Here is a 15,743-nt window from a genome sequence, read left to right on the forward strand (position 1 = left end):
GCCCCTCAACTATGTGGTTCCGCCCATCTCAATCACTACTTCATTTTTTACTAGGAATTGAATTGTAATTATTTTTTATTGTAATTGATATTTCTAATTTATTGAGAGGAGAAATAAGCACGACATGATTTATCCTTAAAAATAAGTACGAAAAGATTTAGTCAAAAAATAGTTTACTAAGATGTACCCATAAGTTATCTTTTCTTCAAGAAATGTATTGTAAAGAGTCTAAAACCCTAATTCATAACTTAAAATGAACCCTTGCTTTGTTAAACTTTCCAAACACTCATGCATACAAACAATAAGCCATCAAAACATTGATATTGTACGATATCACTTCTCTTTCCTCAATTAAAATTTAGAAATTTTTATTTAGATGTTTTTCCTTTCTCATTACATATCACTTATTTTAAAATCCTACTAAATCCTCCCACTTCTCTATTTTCTATTTCCTCGATTTCAAATGCCTTTCGACCCCAAAATTGAAGTAGGAGGCCATTGTGCATTTTAGGTGCGGAGGAGAATCGACCCCTCTTTCTTCATAGCATTGTTTTTTTTCTTTCTTTCAAGTTTTGCATCTATCCAATGCATGACACAAGATTTTGAATAACTTAATTATGTGAAGTTGATTTTTCAAGTATTTTGACGTTATAGGGGGTATAATGAAACAATTATCGTTGAGTTGCTAAACGTAAATTAAGAAGAGAATTAAATAATATGGGAATTTTGATGCGGTGAGTTTGAGTACATGAAAGCATCTAGTTCATCCACAAGCTATACGGATTTTGCATATATATGGTTGGTGGCATAATTCTACTTTTATTTATGCTAAGAGGGTTTCACATTTAATATAATGTGTTTGTTATGATCTATTGTGCAGCTCGGGTTTTGATTTGATATGGTGAAAGGCATTTTTTTACTATTTTTTCTAATTTTATAGATTAAGCAATTTGGAGGGGACGGTTAGATGGTCTTGATGGAGAAGAAATTAACTAAAAAAGACCTTATGCATATAGAAACAACGACCTTGTGATTTAAATGTCCTTACCACTGCATTGCTGTCCTAAAAAAGACCTTATGTATTAAGTATCTTATTTTTCATTTAGCCAATTTGTTAAACTTTTTTTTTATTATATTAATCAAAATCAACTATAGTTTGGTCAAAAATATTTTACTTCAAGTTATTGAAGTAAATCATTCTTTGCAATATATTTAGGAGCTCATTCTTCCACAAGGCGTTATTAAAAAGTGATGTTTGCATAAATTTTTTAGGCCAAATATATTTTGGGTTCTTTAAATTTCATGTTTGTTTTAGATAGGTCCTTTAAATTTCTAAGGTTTCAGACATGTTCTTTAAGTTTCGAGTTTGTTTCAGATAGGCCCTTTAAGTTTCTAAGATTTCAGATAGGTCCTTTAAGTTTCGAGTTTATTTCAGATAAGTCATTTCTATCAAATCAACTTTGACTTAACGGAGGTTGATAGAAATGACCTATCTAAAACAAACTCGAAACTTAAAGGACCTATCTGAAAACCTTAGAAACTTAAAGGACCTATCCGAAACAAACTTCAAACTTAAAAGACCTATCTGAAACCTTAGAAACTTAAAGGGTCTATCTAAAACAAATATGAAACTTAAAGGATCCGGAGAGGTATTTCGCCAATTTTCTAATACATATGTCTCACTCCTTTAGTGATTCATGTCTAAGGCTAATTTTTTTTCCCTTTACCGCGATAGGCGGATCTCTTTGTAGAATAAATGCAATGCATTATTATGAGATTTTTCATGACAATATGAATACAGTGACGTTCTGATGTTGAGTATAGATAATGTCTTTGGTAAGATTAAGCTAATTTGTTTGTTAAGATCCAAATGCCTTTGAAGGATATATTATAATGATTTTGATTTTAATAGTGGATCTCTATTAAAGTTCTTGTATGTTTTTTAATACACTCGGGCAATGCGCGTGTCAAAAGTATAGTGTAAGTATGAAAAATGTTAAGGGATGTTGTACCGATACATTTCTAATACATATGTCTCACTCCTTTAGTGATTCATGTCTAAGGCTAATTTTTTTTCCCTTTACCGCGATAGGCGGATCTCTTTGTAGAATAAATGCAATGCATTATTATGAGATTTTTCATGACAATATGAATACAGTGACGTTCTGATGTTGAGTATAGATAATGTCTTTGGTAAGATTAAGCTATTTTGTTTGTTAAGATCCAAATGCCTTTGAAGGATATATTATAATGATTTTGATTTTAATAGTGGATCTCTATTAAAGTTCTTGTATGTTTTTTAATACACTCGGGCAATGCGCGTGTCAAAAGTATAGTGTAAGTATGAAAAATGTTAAGGGATGTTGTACCGATACAAGTGAAAAAGATTAATATTATAGTATTATTTTTGTAGAAATTGCGATTTCAACTTTTTAATTTCTTTTGAGAGGGTAAAATTTATTTCCATCAAATCGTTTATATTTTTAACTTGGTATAAATATGTATTTCATCTTTGCAATTAGAGGTCGTTTAAAAATATTGGTCCCTGTAATCGCTAATCCTGGCAATTTACCCTTGCATTGTTTAATCATTTAAAATTTCGTCCCTCTCCCCACTTAATCACTGTCATGTCACTAATTTGATGATGTGGCAATCACTGTCATACATGAAATTCCAATTTTACCCCTGGGTTTTCAATTCTTTCTTCAATATTTTGTCCTCTTCTTAAGGGTAAAATTGGAATTTCATGAGTGGTAGTGATTGCCACATCATCAAATTAGTGACGTGGCAGTGAATAAGTTGGTCAAAGGACGAAATTTTAAATGATTAATGATTGCAAGACTAGTTTGCAAGGATTAGCGAATACAGGGACCAATTTTTAAACGACCTTTAATTGCAAGGATGAAATATATATTTAAGCCTTTTAACTTCCTTACAAGTTACAACAAGATTTTTTCAATAACTTTTAATTTCAATTATTTATAGAGTTAAACGATAAGATGGTTCAGATTACGTGATTGCATGTACACCAAAAAAAGATTACATGATTGCATAAAATTCATGTTTGTCAATTATATAGAAAATACAAATCAACTTATGTTCTTAGATTTCCTTGAATCAACCGCATTTGAGACTCATATTGCTATTTAGACCATCAAATCAAGACCGGACACCTCACATTCACATTTTAATGATTTCGTTCTAAAAAGCAAAATCAAAATATATTTTCCGACTCAATGTGGTAAATTTTTACCGTTTCAAAGCAAGTTTGACCAAAGTTTTAGTGGAGTAACTTTGGTCAAAATCTACATTTAATACTCCCTTTTTTATTTCGATATACATCTGAGTTTCGCAATTTTCAAATTAAAATAACCAATATTAATTTTTTTGGTCAAAAGAAAAAGACAATATTAATTCTTCAAATGTAATTCCTTTAATTCTCCCACTACATAAATTGCTTGAGGGGGTTTGGGCATTCATCAAAGAGTATTTCAATTTCTAGCTTCTAAGAGAAAATTGTGGTCAAAGATGCCTCGTGGGACCCTTGAAGTTGTTCTCATTGGAGCAAAAGACCTCCATGACAGTGATTTGTTCGGTAAGTATTGTAAATTCAATATTGTTTAGTATAATTTTCAGTTTTTTTAGTATAGTGGAATTAATTTTGACTTTACTTCTCAAAAAATTGAATTTTCTACTGTCCAGAATTATGCATGATATTGATATGGGTCATGAATTTTCAAATCAAAATAAAATGATTTATGTTTCAACTTTGATAAACTATATCCAAAATTTTAAATTGACAAGTGACCCATCAATCTTGACGATGCAAAGAGTCCAAATTATTGATTCTTTGATTTATGGATTCGTGAAATCAAAATTCGATTTAGATTTATTAAAGTCATACTGTCATTATAATCACTCATGATTAAAGATCGAAATACTAATATTTTAATTTTTTATTTATACTTTGATTGATCAAAATCAAAATATTGACAGATCTTGATGAGATGGTCAAGATCACGTGATTGCATCAAAGACATGTTTTTGTCAACTATATAGAAAATAAAAATCAAACTATGTTCTTGGATTCCCTTGAATCAACACATTTGAGGCATCTATCGCTTTCTAGACCATCAAATCAAGATTGAGCACTCCACATTCTGATTTTGATGATTTAGTTCTAAAAACCAAAATGAAAATACATTTTCCAACTTAAAATGGTAAATTTTTACTGTTTCAAAGCAAGTTAGACCAAAGCTTGAGTGGAGTAACTTTGGTCAAAATCTATATTTAATACTCTCTTTTTTATTTCGATATACCTTTAAGTTTAACAATTTTCAAATTAAAATAATCAATATTTATCATATATCATTGTTTATTCTGCAAAAAATGATTATTTTTATTTATCATATATCATTTTATATTAGCAGAGAAAATGGATCCCTACGTGATCCTCTCCTATCGATCTCAAGAGCATAAAAGCAGTGTAGCCAAAAGTAAGTTTTACTATTTGTTTTCCAGTCTTTACCATTTCCAATTGACATGAATATTGCTAAAACATTGGCACTGAATCAATTCAAATGTGTTATAGATGCAGGATCAAATCCCCGTTGGAATGAAAGCTTCCTTTTCACAGTTTCTGACAATGCTGCTGAGCTTAATTTAAGGCTAATGGATGAAGACACATTTACCAAGGATGACTTGCTTGGTGAAGTAAAGTATGTTACTCTATCCTAACTTTTTAACCATATTGGTTTTCTATTAAAATTGTTTATTTATTTATCATTTTCTATGTAATATTAACTAGGGCTAAATATATTTTTGATCTCTATAAATATGCCAACTTTTTGTTTTAATCCTTCTAAATTTTTTCTTCAACTTTTAGTCTCTATAAAATTTTCAATCACTACTTTTGGTCCCTATTTTTAAGTTAATTTTTGTATTTTTTTTAATAAAATTGTGCAGAAATGTGTAGAATATTGTAAAAAATATTAACCCGAAAAATTAGAATTTTTTAACAAAACATAAATTAATTATAAATATTTAACCATCAAACATATAAAAATTCATATTAAATTCATGTTTTGTTAAAAAAATCTAATTTTTTTTTGGGAGAGTTTCTTATAATATTATGCATTTTTCTGCACAATTTTATTCAAAAATATGTATTCTACATATGAGTTTACTTTAAGAGAGGGATCAAAAATGAAGATGAAGAAAAATTTAGGGACTGAAAGTTGAAGGAAAATTTTAGAGGGACTAAAACGAAAAGTTTGTATATTTATAGGGACCAAAAACATATTTAACCCTATTAACTATTACTTTGTTAATAATATTCATATTTATTTATTAAAAGGAGGAAAAAATGGTGCAAGAACCTATGTATTTTGAAATAAAATGATTAATGAATTGATTCCAACGAACTTGTTTCCCAAACATATACAGAATTCATTTGGGACCAGTTCTTGAGTATGGGAGCATACCAGAAACTGCTTATAATGTTGTGAAGCAGCAGAATTACTGTGGAGAGGTTCATGTGGCTCTCACTTTTCATCCTGAGGTAAATTTGTTTTATTATTAGTTTGAGAGCTTCTTTTTCCACCCGACAGTTTTTAAAAATCGCTCGAGTCAAAATTTATCCATTCAGATGGATAAAAAACACCGTTTTGTCTGAATTTATCCATTTGGATGCGAGATTTTTTTTTTTTGTGTTTTTGTCCAAATTTGTAATTAAATAGTTGGACAAGTAGGTCCTGAATACATTGACGGAGCCAGAAATATTATAAAGTCTAGGTAAAAAAAAATTGCAACACATTTATAAGAATTTACATAAGAAATTGCAAGCAAATAATCAAATTCATGTAGCTATGATGCTTATTGTGTGTGCTAAACCCAATTTAATTCTTTTGAAATTTTGATTGCAGGGTGGGCGGTATTGAACTTGGCTAGGGCAAAGTCAGATTGATTGATGGATGGAGAGACTAAAATAATAATTGGTAGTTCTACCAACATTTCTTGTACTGGCCTAGAAATTTCTTTGAAACAAATAAGCAACAATGGTTATTATGTTTGAAACATATGCCTTTTGAATTTCAACTTAAGTTTACCTAACTTAGTATGTTCTAGTTATATTTGGGTATATTTCTGCAGTCAATTCTATCATAGATGACGAGTTAGAACTGCAACAATGGTTAGTATGTTTGAAACTATAATCTTAAACTTCCAAATAGAATATGTCCAAACACATAGATATGTCTTTTCTGACCTTATTCTTGATAAATTATCCACTCTCTTGATAAAATACTGAATAGGGCTTACGTAATGCTTGCCTTTTGAAAGAGACGGGTTGGGACTTTGGTAGTGTGACTCTGGTACCGTACGATGCATATATAAAGTTGATTGTTATATCGTGTCCTTGGGCATTGGTTAAGAGAACATAAATAAAAATAATTTGTTAATAAACGGTGAAAAGTGTTGAATTCAACTTCCTAAAAGTCATAAGGTTGTAATTTTCAATGCAAAACTACAATTTTTAATTTTCTTAACCATTGCCCCTGAGGGCACCGGTTAACAAGACCATATGAATTATAATCCATTCACATTAGCAAATAACAATGTAACAATTTTCACGAGAAAATAATCACCTTTGGAGGCATTATACGTTTCCAAACATGAAGAAACACTCATCTCTCTTGAACTACCCAAATTGACTTCAGTATAATACTGGTTAGAAACACAATACTAGAGTGGAACTATGTGTAGATTGTAGTGATGCATTCAGAACGCATGAGGTTGAATTTAATCTAAATGAGTATTACTATTTGTTTATATATAATTTATTTATTTTGCTATCGTAACATAATTTATTTCAATGTATTATTTCATATATTTGATGCATTGCAATGGGATTGAAAAACAAAATTAAATAATTATTAGCACATTATATCACCCATCTTCTTAGAAAAGAAAACGATGGCTTGAAGAAGCAATTGAGCGACTAAATGTTCTTCGTGTTAGTGTGAGTGTGGTGGATATAAATGCTTGTGCTAACGAAAGAAGCTGTTGAATTATTCTTTTTTTTCTCTGTATGATAAAAATAACGGATAAGTGATAAATTAGTTGGTGGCTGATGGTTTACAGCTGATGACTAATACTGATAAGTGGTGCTAAAGAATCTCGCTAAAGAATCTCCCACATTGATAAACCTATAAAGTATGGTTTATGAATCGTAAAATCTTGCAATTACCCTCCAGAAATTTTAAAAAAGAAAAATACTCTCCTCAAATTGTAAATCTGTGTCATGCAAGTTAGTCTCCATCCATTTACTCTGTTACATGTCTCTTAAATGTCCATATGACACTGAAAGGTACTGTTCCACAAATCGAGTGTTAACTCGTAAATTCGTCTGAGTTTACGTTTTTAGGTGGTAAAAACGTGTAAACTCGGAGGTAAACTCGGTTTTTGGTGAAATCGGAAAGTTTGACGAGTTTGACTGAGTTAACGCGTGTTAAACTCGATAAACTCGTCTGAGTTTACCTTTTTATTTTTTTAATTTTTTTTTTTGGTTTTTTTTTTTTGTCTCATTTTCTTTCAAAATCCAATTCTTTTTTCAATCCCAAATTGCTGAAATGTTGACTTTACGGTTAACATAACTCATTTTTTCCATTCTTGTTATGTACAAAAGCTACATCAATGCGTGGCAATGACATACATTGAATTTTAGGGAATGCATTCAAAAGCTTGTTATTATTGATTGATTTGAAATCACTCAAATATATTACTTGCTCAAGTATTTAAATGAAAAAAATGGAATAATTGAAGTTAAAGTTACAGCTGAAGATGAAACACAGTTTAAATGTACTGATAAATTTTGTTTTTTATTGTTAGAGTTTATTATTTAACTGTGGTTAATTGGTTATGTTTTGTTTAAATATTAGCCTACATATTGTATATATATATATATATATATATATATATATATATATATATATATATATATATAATAAATTTTATATAATTTAATTTTAGGTAAACTCGTACGAGTTTACATAGCTAAAACGAGTTGAGATAAACTCTCGAATTGTAAAACCTTGTTGAAAGGGTGTTTGATAGAAAATGGCAGGTCACATGGGGTATTTGCCCATAATTCTAAGGGGGTATTTGCCCTTATTTGAATTCACCGTGTTTTTTTTAATCTTCTTTTATGGAATGAGATTTTGCAAGGGAAACTTTGTCCCCCACATGTAAATTTACTTCATGGAAATGAGTATGTACTTATTGTTGTTCTAAAACGATTATCTATGCATTATTTGGAGTATATAAAATGATTTTTGTGTATTTTATTTGTTTTGAAAAAATATTTGGTTCACACCAAGTATGTATTTATCATTGGTCTAAAATGATTATGCATCATTGAATAAAAATGAATGTATTAAGTAAATTATGTGTGAATATGTTAGTTTTCGTTACAATAAAATTCAGACAAAATCCCCTCCGAAATTTGTCACTTATGTGCAAAGTGCACTCTAAAATTAACAATAAAAATTCATATTGGCCCCTAATTTAAAAAACTTCAATCTATGCAATAACAACTCATAAAACCTTTCATAGTAATAATGCTTAAATAAGTTTGTAAATCCCTCAAAAAAAAAAAGTTTGTAAACATAATTTTTCATTGTAATGATGTTCCATCCATAATATATAACCAAAAGATACATCGTCAAGACAATTCATAAAAAACACATCACAAAAATACATCACAAAGACAAGTGATCCAAAATACATCATCTAAAATACATCATTAACATGTTGTAATAAAAAAGTCAGCTCTTCACACATCATATCTTCCTCACATGTATTTGTCCACCTTCTACATAGGGACAAAGCCAGAAACTTAGTTTAGGGAGGACCAAGTTGGCAGTATAATTTAGTGAATAAAAAATAAATTTTCAAATGCATAATATATACAAGATATTAAGAAATTATAATATATATTTAAAATTAACAGATATCCAAAATTATAAGAAATTTTAAAGATATAAAAAAGTTGAGAATGATATTGGTTTGTCAAAAAATGGAGAGACTAAAATGATATTTGAATAGTATAGAAAGAAAATATGAACCAACGGAAATGTAAATATAGGAGGATACAATGACAACCACATTAGTAGTGGTTGAGAATGTGAAAACAAAGTCACAGACAATGATTATGTGTTTTTGAGAGAAATTGCAGTGCAGAATTATAAATTGGAATTCTAGTGAAGGATTAAGATTCTTCTATAAATTGGAGAAAAAACTCTTCTTTCGTTTTCCGTGTTAAAAATTTTAGTCAAGAATTAATGCAATAAAGCCAAGAAACTTAGTTGTTTAAGACATAGTATATATTGAGTCAGAAAAAGGTTATTCTACGACATAGTATAAAGTCCACAAGAAAAAAATTGAGATCGAAAAATATAGTAACTTACTAGTATAGTTATTTTTCTTCCAAAGTTTGGGGAGGACTGTGGCCACTGGTCCCCCTTCTAACTTTGTTCAAGTTTCTACATGTCTATCTTCCTATTATACATGTCTACTTTCTTTATTAGATTTTTGTGTCTGTTTAGGAAGACCAATAAGCTATCTTATAAATTTGTATTATTGAAAAAGACTTATTTGATAATTATCTTTTCATCACAAGCTCATAGTTTATTCTACTAACTTATAACTTATTTTTTACATGTTATTTCAAACAACATTTGACCATATATCTATCATCTTTCTTTCATGTTTGTAGGGGTGAAAGTACAAATATAATGGTATAATATATACTGTTTTTCAATGTTGTTTTTGTTCCGGTCCATATATAATTACACTCTTTTTATTATAATTTTTTCTTCTTTAAAAAATTAAAACAAAATATTTGACTTTAGCAAGAAAAAAATAAAACAAAATATTTGACTTTGGGAAGAAAAAAAATTCAACCCTTGTACGCACACTTGTTTGTACCCTTACTTCTTTGTCCATACCCTAATCTCTACTACTATCCACGTCCTATATATTAGGTTTCCTAATTTATCTTTGCGGCAGTTACAAATTGACATGAAAAACAAAAACTAAAATTCCATTAACAAATTATTTTAACGTTTCCACTTTGTTTCATCAATCAGTCACACACAGTAATAACGCTTCCTTTGATTATGCCTTTAATTTAACCCTTGTTTTCTAAAATTGTTTTATGATTCTTGCTTCCATAGTAGAGAACACAAAACAATTAACACGTTTCAGGTATATAAATTAATTCAAGAATCCTTATTGAATTGCGTATTTTAAGAGCAAAATCTTTGGTTTTTAATGTTATATTGATTTCTTTGTTACATAGTTTTGAGAAGAATCATGGAACATGATAAAGATTTGAATCGTGCATCAAGTTCTTCAGAACAAGAAAGCAATCCCGTTCTTGGAACTCAAAGGCCTGCCTCTATTCAACAACGGTTAGTGTTTTTCTGTTCTATTTCTATTTAATCAAAAAGCTTCAAAATCTTGTAACAATTTAATCTTAGAAAAGTCTTAGACACATATGCAGTTACATCAAAAAAATTTATGTGACATTATAGGTTAGCTGCTATTCTAGGTTACGGTTACATGCATTGTGAATCTTTGTATTACAGCTGATGCGGCTGCGATTGCGGTTGTAGACCGTAATTTTAAACTATATGTATGCTTATCGATATCGTAACCCTATTTATGTATGTTAGTAATATTATAAGATTTTGTTTTTCTATTTGCCAAATATGTAAACAAAATAATGTCCAGCTGGTAGAGTGTCTAATTTTAGCTTTCAGAACAAATGAATCATATGTAAACAAACTAATATCCAGCTAGGTTTATCTCATGTTTGGCGAAAAAGGTAAATTAATTTTAATTAGTCCTGTGCCACTAATAGTATAAAAAGAATTTCAATTGAAACAGTGGAAGGACTCACGTGGTTAATAAAATTTAGTCGATGTTGAACTGATTGAGAGCACTAGAGTTCGAATTACGGATAGAATAATCATTGGTCAAGCATTACCAACCTCCTGGACGAGTTCAGGATTACCGAAGTCACTTTCATCTCTATAGTTTATGATCTTCATGTGAATGCATGGGATCTTTGCATTGTTTTAACAACTTGTTTGTTTAATTATTGAGTAGTAGACAAAAGAACCCTTCCTTTCTAGTTTTGCATTATTTGTGTAGATAGTATATAATCTAATACATCATTATTTGTGTTTGTATCATAATGTGCTTATTTTGTTGCTCACATTTTCCTTGTTATCATGACTAATAGAAGAGTGACTGGTCCTACAAGAAGATCAACTAAAGGAGGTTGGACAGAGAAGGAGGTAAGGATCAACAAACCATTCAATTCTTAAAGTTACTTGTTTACCAAGAAACTATTCAACCAAAGAGAATTTCTTGCCAATAACATCATTATCTATACAGAGTCATGAATCTCACTTTTCTTGTTTTCTTATTTACAGGATAAACTTTTGATTGATGCTGTAAAAAAGTATAATGGAAAAAGTTGGAAAAAGATAGGTATGGTATAGTCAGATTTGGAAAAACTTTTCACATTTGTTTCTAGTAGGAACAACTTTAATTCTGAGTGTTGATATTTGCTACCAAAATAGTCAGATTTGGATTTACTGCAGTCACAAATTCCACGCGTTCACACGGTTAGCGTATGTATTAGTATCGTTAAATCAAGATTGGAAGGTCCAAATTTCATGATCGATGTTTTAGAATTCAAAAAATATCAAAATTTGCTTACGTTTTGCACCTTTCGATCTCGATCCAACAGTTACCAATCTGTTTACTGCGCGAACATGTGAATTTTGCAGCAAAATTGGGAGACATTTTTTTTTTCTGTTCAATCACATTTTGTTTGTTAAGTTTATTTAGTGACCACATAATCCCTTGCAGCTGCATGTGTTACTGGCAGAACAGATGTTCAATGTCTGCATCGTTGGCAAAAGGTTTTGAATCCTGATCTTATCAAAGGACCTTGGTCAGAACAGGTAAAAATTAAGTTATATCACTGAATTTAGAGATTATGCTATTTTAATTAACCAGTGAATTTGGAGATTATGCTCTTTTAATTAACCACTGAATTTGGAGTTTGCAGGAAGATAATCAACTAAGTGAGCTTGTTAAGATAAATGGGAAAAAAAATTGGTCTCAGGTAGCAAAGTCCTTACCAGGTCGCATAGGTAAACAATGTAGAGAAAGGTAAATGTTATATTCAATCACAATTCTTATCTTACACTGATATTTGCATTTAGTGGTTTAAGGATGTTTTTCTTTGAAAATTGGAAGTAAAACATTTGTTTTTCTTTTAGGTGGTATAATCATTTAAATCCAGATATAAAAAAAACTCCATGGACCAAAGAAGAGGAGTCAACTCTTATCAAGACTCACAAAATATATGGGAATAGTTGGGCTGAAATAGCCAAATTTCTGCATGGAAGGTATTGATAGGAGATTTCTTTTATATATACCTAGAACATGTTATTTAAAATGCTATGCAATTGCTTTGTTTGAATTGTAGATTTAGGATAAAGAAAAAAGATATATAGATGAGAAAATACATAGATAGGTCTAGTGATCAAGCAAACTCTTACAAAATTTAGGGTAGTATACCTTGACCATGTTAAACTAAGATACAACATGGACAAGTTGCAATATAGGAGAGAGATAGACACAAAGTTATAGTGACTTTTCCATCTTAAAGGTAGTAGATTCGGAACCATTTTAATGGATTGAGATTCGATGATTTTGATGGCGCGAAAGTCACAGATACCTTAGTGTATCTTTTGAAAGGGAAAGATGAAAAAGAAACTATAGATAAGGTGAAAGAGAGCAATATAGAAGAGAAATAGACACGTAGTCGCTATGATTTTTCCGCCTTAAAGATAGCGGATCCGGATGTCATTTTAATGTTATATACTTAAGATACAAGTTAACATGCTAAATTTGGAAATCAGATTCTCTCTCATAGTACAATGATGCAGTAAATGTTTTTTCATGTAATGTTGTGTTTACGAGGATTGGTTTTGCCATCCAAAAAGGTCTAACGGCACAGCTTGTTGCCCGCTTGGCTTCTATTCAAGTGTAAATAATGGTTTATATAAAAAAAAAAAAATGTTGCATCACTAGCCTGCATGAGAGGATCCAAATCCCTAAATTTGTATGCTAATAATCTATTTTACACTTAGAAATTATGTTGTTCTTACAAATGGAATCCCTAGTACTTTTTTTTTTTTTTAAAGAGAATCCCTAGTACTTATGAAGTGAGAGATTGATTAATGTTATAAATTTTTTCACTTCCATCCCTTAAAAGAAGCTTGAATTACATTCAGCTCCCCTCTTATGTTAAAATCTACACTTTACTCTCAATATTTTTTATATTTCTAATAATCTAGCAAAAAAAATAAAAATCTAACACACTTCAGAAGAAGAAAAAATAGTATTATGGGTCTATTTTAATATAGTCAAAATTTGAATACGTGTTTTTCGCTATTTTTTTATTTACAATTGCATTAACATGTCATTTTAAACCCTATAATAAAATACGAAACAACCCAAAATAAAATTAAAATATTTGAAAAATTACTAAAGACAATAAAACATGGTTACTTAAAAGTTAATTTTATACTCTAAATTATTAAATTAATAGCAAAATATTCAAATTTAATTATCATCGACATTTAAATTATAAAGAAATGAATTTTTTTTCTTAAATGGTAGTTCAAAATTAGTATATATCATAAAAATATTTATTTATGTTAAAATAAATTAAAGTGTAGAGCATATTCAATTATTAAGGGTGGAAGTTGTAATTCAAGCATCTTATAAAGGATGAGAGTATAAATTTTATTTTTCAAGGGTGAAAAGTGTATATTTTAACATAAGAGGGGAGGGGAGTGTAATTCAAACATCTCTTAGAAGAAGGTAGTATAATTTACTCTAATATCAAACAATTTGATCATTCTATTAATTTGTAAGGATTAGTTTGTGATAAGTGCTAGAAAGTTGTATTTTAAATGAATATTCAAAGCACTTTTGTTACTTGTTTTTGCAAGTTATTGAGGGAAAAGCCGAGAGATAAGTGATTATTGCCCTTTTACGTTTTATATATCTTACTTTATCCATTTGTGCAGGATTCTAACTCGAGACACCAAGAAAAGATGAAAACAAAGAAAAGTACAAAATAGGAGAGAGACCACTTTGCTCGCCTCCAACTCGCAGTGGTGAACAAGCAACTCGCCATGGCGAGTGCATGTACTCGCGAGGCGAGTTAGGGCGGCCTAGACTCCTCACAGATGACGTGGCACAAACCCACTAGTGAAGGAACTTAAACTCGCCATGGCGAATGAAGGAGCTCGCGAGGCGAGTTGAAGCAGATCAGAATTTATATAAATAGCCCATGATCATTTCAATTGAGAGGAGAGTTTTGATTTGAGTTTTTCACTGGTAATACTTTTAGAGAGAGAAATAGGGTTTGTTCTAATAGAGTGAGAGTGATAGAAAGTGGATTCTTCCTCATTTTGTTGAGAGATCACAAGTTTGTAATGAATCCTTCTCTTTCAATTCATTCTTGCAAGGCTTCCATGACAATGAGTAGCTAAATCTCCTTTGTTGGGATTAGAGGTACTTGATCTTAGCTTAACATGTAATCTTTTGATCTAGAAATATATGGTTCTAGCATTTGATTTGATATTGATGTTATTCTTGCACTTTAATGCTTATGTTTGATTTAATTGTGATTGAGAAATACTTTTGAATCTAGGTTTAGAATAATCATCTATCAAAACATAAGTTCTAGACATGGAATTGATGTTTTGATAATCACCTTTTGTATCCAAACTTAAAGCTTTATTATCATTCAATAGATTGAGAAATCATCGATTGAACGATAAGACCGACTCTTGAATCATTCAATAGTTTGAGACATTGACGATAGAATGATACAATTGATTTCACAATATTGTTTGGACACAAATGGTAGTGTTGTCGAGGGATACATGATAATATCAAAGAAAAGGTAGAATCCATGTATAGTCATTAGGTTACGTGTGACGCTTGATTAAGGAACTCTAATCATAAGAAGTTTCACACCTTATTACTCTCAACTTTTACTCTTGCAACTTAGTTACTAAACAAACAACAAATTAGCTTTTAACTTAGAATGATATTTGGTGTCGAACGGTATGTGATATCGCACTAGTCCCTGAGGAGACGATATAAATACTTATATTGTTTGATGCAAAAATACTACATCAGTTTGACAACAAATGATATAATTCACAAACTCATTTAACACTAGATTAGATACGAATTAATATATTTATTTCCTATTCATAAATTTCATAAGGTTAAACGTCCAACCTCTAATTTCATCAAGCAAATGGTGATTTACTCATTTAATTATGAGTAAATTACACTCCTCTCCCTTCAAAGATGCTTGAATTACACTCCCCTCCCCTTTTATGTTAAAATATACTACACTCCACACCCTTGAAAAGTAAAATCTACACTCCCCTCCCCTATAAGAAGCTTGAATTACAACTCTCTCCCTTAATAATTAAATATTCACTGCACTTTAATCTATTTTAACATAAATAATTTTTTTTTTTATGATATATACTAATTTTCAACCACCATTTAAGAAAAATAAATTCATTTCTTTATAATTAAGTGCCAATGATAGTTAAATTTAAATACTT

At 29.9% G+C, this 15,743-nt stretch overlaps 2 protein-coding genes across 2 annotated transcripts; both read left to right on the top strand.

The window, feature by feature from the left end:
• The first annotated feature begins 3,476 nt into the window (after positions 1-3,476).
• On the top strand, positions 3,477-6,185 carry LOC11430572 (16 kDa phloem protein 2). The gene is made up of 5 exons (XM_003588543.3): positions 3,477-3,595; positions 4,431-4,496; positions 4,592-4,718; positions 5,446-5,560; positions 5,925-6,185. Exons 1-5 carry the CDS (start codon positions 3,529-3,531, stop codon positions 5,937-5,939), a joined length of 390 nt encoding a protein of 129 aa, XP_003588591.2. The 5' UTR covers positions 3,477-3,528; the 3' UTR covers positions 5,940-6,185.
• Positions 6,186-10,371: 4,186 nt separating this feature from the next.
• LOC120579975 (transcription factor MYB3R-2-like) lies at positions 10,372-13,132 on the top strand. The gene is made up of 6 exons (XM_039832842.1): positions 10,372-10,469; positions 11,306-11,360; positions 11,499-11,556; positions 11,941-12,035; positions 12,143-12,246; positions 13,063-13,132. The coding sequence occupies exons 1-6, from the start codon at positions 10,372-10,374 to the stop codon at positions 13,130-13,132; spliced, it is 480 nt and encodes a 159-aa protein (XP_039688776.1).
• The last annotated feature ends 2,611 nt before the right edge of the window (positions 13,133-15,743 follow it).

The sequence above is a fragment of the Medicago truncatula genome, chromosome 1, assembly GCF_003473485.1.
Source record: "Medicago truncatula cultivar Jemalong A17 chromosome 1, MtrunA17r5.0-ANR, whole genome shotgun sequence".
Classification (NCBI taxonomy): Eukaryota; Viridiplantae; Streptophyta; class Magnoliopsida; order Fabales; family Fabaceae; genus Medicago; species Medicago truncatula.